The 9,065-nt window shown below is 40.3% G+C and overlaps 1 protein-coding gene across 38 annotated transcripts in view; it reads left to right on the top strand.

The window, feature by feature from the left end:
- The window catches only part of SORBS1 (sorbin and SH3 domain containing 1), a 469,099-nt gene that overhangs the window by 310,540 nt on the left and 149,494 nt on the right, over window positions 1-9,065 (top strand). For 36 of the 38 annotated variants that reach the window (XM_040362222.1, XM_040362223.1, XM_040362225.1 and 33 more), the window contains 2 exons: window positions 3,745-3,843; window positions 7,706-7,819. The exons of 1 other annotated variant lie outside the window; for it this stretch is intronic. In XM_040362222.1, the coding sequence (XP_040218156.1) occupies window positions 3,745-3,843; window positions 7,706-7,819 (213 nt within the window). The remainder of the gene's footprint in view (window positions 1-3,744; window positions 3,844-7,705; window positions 7,820-9,065) is intronic. One more of the 38 variants, XM_040362213.1, reaches the window with a different exon arrangement.

Here is a 9,065-nt window from a genome sequence, read left to right as displayed (position 1 = left end):
ATTTTTCATGTCTACCCAATGGAGGCTTTTATAGGGACATAACATGCATAAATGATGTTAAACGCATATATAATCTTATGGGAAGATTATTGTTGAAATTACTGATTGTGGGAAAGGGGTCTCTTTAATAGTTACTTAAGTTGTTACATCTTACTCATCAAAACAGCTGTCATGGAATGATGAGTTCTCACATTACGGCCATTTACCTAATTTGTTTTTTAGGGCTGGGCAAAAAGCAGTTCATTAATCTGTAATAATTGGTAAATGAAGCATAACGTGTTTTAGTATTTTGTAGATTTGAGTTGTTACGCCCTTATATGACTAGTGAGAAAATCTGAATCACTGAGCTGTATGTAATCATTCCACCACGTTTTCAGTATTCTGATCTCATAATTTTATTAGAAGAATGTTTGGAGTTTGTGACATTGTCACAAAGGAAGTATGGTGCCTGCCACTTCTGGATATCTAAAACTTTTGAGCACAATGGGCCTGGAATAAGTATGCTGCAAATGAGTATTAGAAAATTACCAGAATTCCTTATCTATATATTTGTTACAGGGCACAAACTCAAACAGCACTAAAACCACAACATTAGTATGATGGCTATGGACAAGCATTATGAAAAAGAAAGTGCTACAATGACAGCCTTTATGATTCTTAATCCTGGTACACACGATCGGATTCTCCATGGACACAGCGTAGGACTTCTGTTTGAAGGGCGTTGGCCATGAAATTGTCTTGCATACAAACGGCAAAGAATTGTCGAATCAACGTGTTTTTTCAGCTTTTTAGCACCACCCTTTTGGCAACTTGTGCTAATGTTGTGTTATGTTGCTTCTGAGCATGAGTGTCTGTACACACGATTGGATAATCCGACAGCACACATTTGTTGCCGGAAAATTTTAAAGCATGCTATCCAACATTTGTTGTCGGAAAATCTGCCAACAATCGTCCGATGGAGCATACAAACAGAGTTTCTGGCAACAGCCTGCCATCACACAATTCCCATCGTAAAATCCATGCTTGTGTGTACGAGTCTTTAGGCCTCATGGTGCAGTGCTGCTGGTAAATGGACGTTTAGGAGCGTTTTTTTTTTTTCAGCTACACCCTGAACTCTCCTCTGTTATCTTACCGGTACATTTACACAGCGTCGTTTCTAGGCAGTTGAGTTTATAAGCATTTTTTGGAAAGCAAAAAAATGCGTTCAGGATAGATGTTCAGAGGCATTTGAAATGCCAAACGCCTGTAACAGCTTGTAAATGTGGTAACTCATGTGTTACCGCATTTCATTTACAGGCGTTTTGAATTTTTGACTATTTGAAAAAAAAAAAACGCTTCTAAATGCAAACATGGCCAAACGTGGCAAAATTTACATTTTTAAAGCCAGTTGCTATGTGTCAAGTTGGATCGTTCTGGAGAGGTTGTAAAACTTCCCGCTTACATTAAGCTTTAGGGTGCCTTTAAAGAGAAAGTACACTGTATGTGCAATATACACTTATTTTAGGCTATTTTAGTAAATTAGTAAATTGTGATGTAATTTACTATTGAATCTAGGCATGTGTAGACTGGCCACTCACAGGAGATCTGTATTCCATTACAGCAGAGTGTCTCAACCTTTTTTCATTGGCAGCACCCTTTAAAAGTATGCAAACGCTTGGGGCACCCCATTTTAAAATGTAAAAAACACAAACGTTACTTATCAATGGGAAACCTGAAATTAACTTCACACCACAAGTCCTCCTTTACATCAGAGGTCCTCTCGTCCCAACACAGCCCCCTTCACATCAGAGTTACCTCTTCACGCAAGAGGCGCCCCATCATGACAAAGGTCACATCAGAGACCCGCCTTCATGTAGGAGACCTTTTGCATTAGAGTTCTCTATCATATCAGAGTACCCCCATGCCTGAGCCCTCCCATCACAGCATAGCCTCCCCATGACTAAGTCCTCCCATCACGCAGTTCCCCAATTACACAGTCATCATTGGCCGAGCCCCCAATCATACAGTCCTCTCTTCACATCAGAGCCCTACCTTTTGACTGAAGCAGAGGTAAGGAGGGAGAGCAGGTTTGCAGGAGGAGGGCTTCCGTCCCCTTCTGAATGCTGAGCTTGCCCTGCATGTCATACGTTGATACTGTGCATGCAGGCCAGTCACTGACGCATGTCCTGCCCTACAGCATCATTGTTTGTTTTGACACTGGTAGCCAGCGTTTCCAACTCGTGAGACTGATCCAGGACAACCTAGGTCCTACTTTCCTGGCACTCCTGGGGAACCCCAATGGCACCCCTGTTGTGCAACACCTGTACTTCAGTCACTGAAGCCTTCCTGCTTAAAGCCCAAAGGAACTTTCAGTTTAAATTGACTAAATACATTCCAGGTGCATCAAAACAAAATATGTTTTATGTGTTGCATTTGTTTTCCTTAAAAATCAGTCACATCCTGTGTAGAAAAGCCTGTTCCCTGCCAGCACCTACAGTGTGGGATCTTTGTTCTCTGTGTGAAAGCAGCGATCTGTCTGTAGAGGTCTGACATGCCCTCTTCTGAGTCAGAGACAAAGCTTTTCAGTTAGCAGGGAACATGAGCTTTGCTGATAGTAAAGCTATAGGCCTGACTCAATCAGGGGAATGTTTAACCTCTGCATTGAGCAAAGCTCCCATTCTTCAGCTGCTGGCAGTTCGGGGCCTGGAAAGTAAAATAACATTGATGATTATGTGCCAATGAGAAATGTTGGACAAACATTACACGCATACTATGGTTTCAGTATACCTGTCAAGTGCATATATTTGGAAATGAAGGAACAAAGCATACAAATAAACCCTTTATGCTCACTAGGTAGTACAGCTGAATGGCTTTCCTGGTTATCTTTGGCCTCCGTGCTGTCAGAGCCACTAGCCCAGAACAAGTGTGTCACCAATGGAGTCAGCGCAGGGATGAAGCTCACGATTTCCTTGCTTGTTTTCAAACTAATGAAGCATTTGGGTTCGCATAACATCTTGCAAACTAGCATTTTCAAATTGAGATCGGCGAGTTATTCCCTGTATGGGGTTTCTTTAAGTCTTAAAGAACTATGAAGAACTATGAAGATAGTTTTATAATAACCTGCTTTGATTTAATAAAAAGCAGTTGTAAACCGCTTGACGTTTTTTCTTTTGCACCTGCAAGGTAAAATTGTACAAATGTGTACAGCCCTGTCGGGCTGTAATGTAAGAGTGTCCAATGGGTAGACAGGGATGACAAAACCACAGCTCAGCCACCTGTTTTTACCACCCCCAACCTCCAGTGTGCCGCCCCCTTACAACCCACAATGCAAGATTTAAATGCTTATAAAGAGGTCGAGAGAAAGAGACTGTATTACTTACTGGATTCTTAACTCCAGCTTGCTCCAGCACTGTCCTCCTTCCTGATGCTCTGGTTGTGAGGGAAGGCTTCTGGGGATTAGTCACACTGATAGAGGGAGCTTGCCAGAGCGGAGAATAAGGTGAGCATTGCACATATTCCCTTACTCCTAAAGAAAAGATGGCATTCAAACCTTGCAGCATAGGTTAGTTATTTTCTTGTGTCCAGAGTTGGGCTTTAATGTTTTTAGACAATAGCAAGGACAAAGCAATGCAACAATTACTGTGCATTTAGTTCCAAAGTATATAAAGATTAACTCAACTACAAGTTTTCAAGCTGTTAGTAAGGGGCAGTCCTTGGATATGCTGAGATAATGAGCTTGTATTGTTTCCACTCTTGTGTCCACAGCAGCAGATGGGTCTCCAGTGAGTTTTCGCTCACTCTCATCTATTCAGATCATTCCAGTGAAGGCAGTACAAAGTTTTCCTGATCTTGTGCCAGTTCCAGGTACATGTGTGCAGTCCAATTGAGCCATGCACATTCTGCATTGTTTGTCTGTTTGTTTGCGCAGCTTCGCAGTCATGTGACCGACACTGGACCGCTTGTAACAGATCCATTTCCATTTGTGCTTTCATAGTAAATTAGTGTCCGAGTTGATCTCATCACCAAGCTTGTGTTTGTAATGTTTTGCTTTGATTTACAGTTTGTTCTCACAGAAATGATAAGTAAATGATTTATAATTGCGGAATTTACAGTGTTCGTTTACGCTTGAGCATGCGCTGGGCAGTTGTACATTTTTGCAGAGGAATGTTTTTTTGCTTCTTGAGTTATGATATTGCTCACCTTTAAATGTTTTGTACTCTGGTAATTACAGACTGAAAGCATGCCATGCATGAACTATTGGTAATCATGTTTAACTAGTTAAGAGTTGTTGCCTTGAAGTTAACCACAGCCACCCTCAGTGCCACAGTTCTTTGTGGCCTTGGAGCTTAAATAATAAAATGTAAGTAAACATCTAAGAAGCCAGTTTACTACTATGCAAATACAAATAAAATAGGAAGCTTTTTTTTTTTTACCTTTTGCTAAAGGGTTTGTATTGTGTAGTGCTGTATGGATGGAGGACAGGCGGATAAATTAGAGGTCTGACTCGTCTACTCGTAGACCTTTTTATTCTTGGAAGCTGTAGTAGAGCTATAAATGGAGGACAAGGCGGAAAGGGTGGGCTTAGTCCCCACCAGAAGATTATTGGTGGCAGGGGTGGGGGGGGGGGGTCAGAGGAATTCAGCTGAAACCACAGCCATCTGCACAAGATTGTGAGTATTGTCCCTTGTGTGTAAAGGTTTTTTTTTTCTTTTTATGTTTTGACTAAACTTCGTAAGGGAATCATAATTTCTTTATAAAAGATATGAGATAACACTGTAAAATATTTCTGAAAGGGGCAGGATGATGTGTGTTTATATATATATATATATATATATATATATATATATATATATATATATATATATATATATATATATATATATATATATATATATATATATGCTAAAGGGAGGTATTATACATCATGCATGTGTCAGCAGTTTGACAAAGACAGTACCTCACTCATTATGCATGTTATTACCAACCAGACTATAAATATAAGACAATCTTGGTAGCATATACCAAAAATTTGCGCCTGAACCGCACCGAACTCTGGACTGCAAACCGCAGCCGCACATGTGTAAACTTGGCCTTCTAGTATTTGGCTTAGTTTTTTTTTTATACATCACACGTGTGGCATATTTTAGAAACATCATGCCTGATATGTGATAACTGCATAGCTCATGTGGCATTGGTTACTATTTTACGCCATAGGCTAAATTTACAGAGGTATATGAGTTTTCACAGCACAGCATTTTTGCACAAAATGGGAATTGTACTGTTGAACGCTGTTTTTCTTGGGAAGCATTATTTGATCACTACTTCAAGCAGTTCCCTTTCCTTTCTTTTCTCCTTAATTCACACCTCTTTGAAAACTTCAGTTATTTCTAGCCTAGTAAGCCAAGGCTAGTAAAATATTAATGTCCTTTTTCATTTTTACAGCCAAATTGGGATAACACCTACTTTGTTTGCCACGTGTTCCCATTCAAATAGCATAACTTTAAAAATAAATTAAAACCGGAAGTGACGACACCCGTCTCCTCCATGACGTGTTGCCTCATTGACCATGTGACTTCATCAAAGGGTACCCTTTTTACATTTTAACGCTGTCCTAACAAATGGTTAAAGATCTCAAAGCTTTGGGTTAATGATGGGAAACTCTGTCTGTACCCACTTTGTCCCTCTGCTTTCACTTATAAATCGTTCAAAGTAGCTTACAGTCTGCCCAAAAGCCTGCCCCAAATAAACAACTAGAAAGGTATTTAAAAATATATATTTTTAGGTATGCTGTGTGAAATGGAACATATAGTAAAACATATGGTGGGGTTTTCCTAAATTTTACTGCAAAGGTGAAAATATACTTTAAGAAGTGATAGCTGAAATGGTAGGTTATGTACACGTTTGTTATTTTTTGCCCGTAAGTTGATTTCTCAATGGTGGCCATCTCCTAATCCGCCAACTTGTGCCCGATGGTGCGTAGCGATCAATGCTGTGCTGGAAAGACTTGCTTATAAGCATAGCTGCTATCCTCCCCATACTGTATGTAGCACCCACTAGTGCAGATGATTTCCCTGACTCTGCCGATTAGTGTTGCAATTTACCACTATGATGGGTCCATGGTGGGCAATTGAATTTAATTGTATTACTGATTGTGATGTAATGTCAATATCTTTTATTGATGGTTGCTACAAATCAGAACAAGATTTATTTATCTTTATTTTTTCTCTTTGTTTTCTGTGGACATTTGTGTAAAAAAAAAAAAAAGGGGGGGGGTAAACTCAATAAAAAGTGTCAAGGTAGCTGATCCATCCTGAATTCTTTATGGAACTGCCATTGTGTATGTGGTATAATTTTTGAAAACTCCTATAGAAAAATCTGTAAAATAACAAGGTGTGAATTAATCTGATTCATGTATGCCTTTAGTGAACCCAAAGGTAATGCACAATAATGAAAATACTGAATCATTGAGGAGAAAATTGGAGCAGTCAGAATCTGGAACTGTTTTTCATGGCAAATGGGCTTCTTTCTGTCTTTCATTTTTTAACGTAACTGAACAAGCTGAAGATCGAAGCTGATTGGTTGCATGCACAGCTGCCCCAGATTCTGTCTGCTCCAGTTACAATAAATTCCTCTCATCATGTTTCTGTAAACAGGCTGTGACTGTTGAGGCCCGTACAATTGGAAGGAAAAATTTGTACAACAAGCTGTCTGCTGATTTTCGGATTTTTAGTATGGTGCTTTCGACAGCCGATTTCACTTTTTCGTCAGACTACAAACTTTTTGTCAGATTTGAACTCAACGTCTGATTTTCCTTTCATTAGTAAGGTTTTCATACAAGAAAAATCATAAGAGCAAGACTACGGATGCTCAGAAATGAAAGAATACATACAAAACTATTCAACACATTGGAGGTTATTTCCGAAAGGCAAATCCACTTTGCACTTAAAATTGCACTGAAAGTGCACTTGGAAGTGCAGTCGCTGTTGAGCCGAGGGGGACATGCATGGAAAATAAAAAACAGCATTTTAGCTTGCACATGATTGGATAATAAAATCAGCAGAGCTTCCCCTCATTTCAGATCTTCCCCTGTGATGTGAGAATCCCTCCAGTAAAGGCAAAAACATAAATTTAAACTTCATACAGGAAGCTAAGGGGCCGCATACCCAGTAAAATTAAATTAAACCCATTAGGATAAAACATGTCAAAGAATGGTTGTTTCTAGGGGGACTAACAGCTTAGACGGACAGTTGTCACCAATATAAATGTCCCCATTGGACACCTTCCCTCAATTCCTATTGTGGCGAACACTTGATATCTTGAGTTGTCCCTCAAATTCAGATAGCTAACATTTACAAATCTTCCCATTGGGGACAAAAACAGCAATTCAAATTGTATACAGGAAACAAAGGGGCTGCACCCTGATGGCTTCACTTCTTTTCACCAAACTTTATTCAGCTGAACAACTCATGCTGCAAGTCTCTACCTAGGCACAGCCTCTCTCTGACATGTTTTACCGTTTATCTGATTTCTGAGATTTTTTATGTTGCTATTGCTGCAAGTCATCATTCATTTCTTCAGCCATTCAGTAGGCATGATATACATGGAATGCACTGATCTGTGTTTCTTTGAGGCAGTATTTTGCATGGCATATACAGCAGCAAGTTATTCAGTATAGGGTTCCCACTATCTGGGACTGTATTCAGAAATGCATTCTTATCTGCTTTAGATGTGGATCCAGCAAAAGTATGCACAGGAAAGGGAGCTGTGACACTCCGAGCATCCACACCTCAGGGGGAAGTGCAGAAAAGCAGATCTACCCTAGATATTGAGCTGATACCTTGTAAGTTATATCTTATTTAAATATCTGCATGTCCCATCATTGAAATATTTGTTTGAAGTATTTTAACTGTCTTTTTATTACATGACAATTTTCTCATGAATATTTTCAATTCCAGTTCCTTTATCTAGGTTAGGCCAAATTGTTTAATCACTGCATTTGGGGCTCGTTCACACCATATCTATTGACCTGTGTAAATCTGCGCCGATCAGCACAGGCCCAAAACACTCTATTCACGCCACAATGCTGTTCTGCGGTGCATTATAGAAAAATGCAGCGTGTATGCATTTTTTTAATTCTTCGGGGTTCACAAAATGAGCATGTGACAGTACAATAATAGGTGTAAAATATATATTACAGGTACGTACACTACAGTACTAAAGAATACTTCTTCAAAAAGCTCTTGTAAACATAAGAATCTAGTTGTACAACATGCAGAGTTGTGCCATGATTACCAGCATATATTCCGTTTTATGCAACACACATCAACACAATGCAACACATATCAATGTGTCTTGTGCCAAAAGAAATATGGTTGTAAATGGTATGACCAGTTTCCTGTAAATCGGCCATCTTGGAGAGTAAGGTGTATTGGATGAGGGAAGGTGTTTGTGGAACAGAGGTAAGAGCAGAGGTAAAATAAATGTCTAGTCTGGATTGGGCTTGGATCACTTTGTCAGCCTGGTGCAAAAACACAATTATGTATGACCAGCTAGAGCAGGGGTCTCCAAACTACGGCCCGCGGGCCACATCCGGCCCGCTGTGACGTCTTTTCCGGCCCGCAGCTCAAGACCTCACACTTATTGCAGGGATTGTTCTTTTTAAACTTTGTCGGGTTGCAGGACTTTCGCTGCATACTCCACTCCCCCCGCACTGTGTACAGAGCGGGTCCTGCAACCCGAAACAGCCCGCCCCTCCCGGCGCCATGCTGTGCTATTGGTTGCTAGGACCGCCTAGCAACCAATGACGTTCTTCATTAGAGTTCTCCTGTTAATCAGGAATGGATGCCCAGTGTAGGTAACTCTTATTGGTGTGCTGTGAAAAGTAACTGATCTGGGTAGAATTCCTCCTTGATCGGCTCTCCGCTGATCTCTGAGGCGTTTTATAATTCTGTTTTTGTCTCTGGGGATTGCATGGTCTGCACTCGTTCTGTCCCGCATAATGAGCCACCAGTCTCATTCCTCCAGCATTCAGATCCACGCCGATACTTGATCTCCGTACCTCCGCACACAATAGGTAACACACACAC

This window comes from Rana temporaria, chromosome 8, assembly GCF_905171775.1.
Source record: "Rana temporaria chromosome 8, aRanTem1.1, whole genome shotgun sequence".
NCBI classification, from domain to species: Eukaryota; Metazoa; Chordata; class Amphibia; order Anura; family Ranidae; genus Rana; species Rana temporaria.
This window is presented reverse-complemented; position numbering and strand designations above follow the sequence as displayed.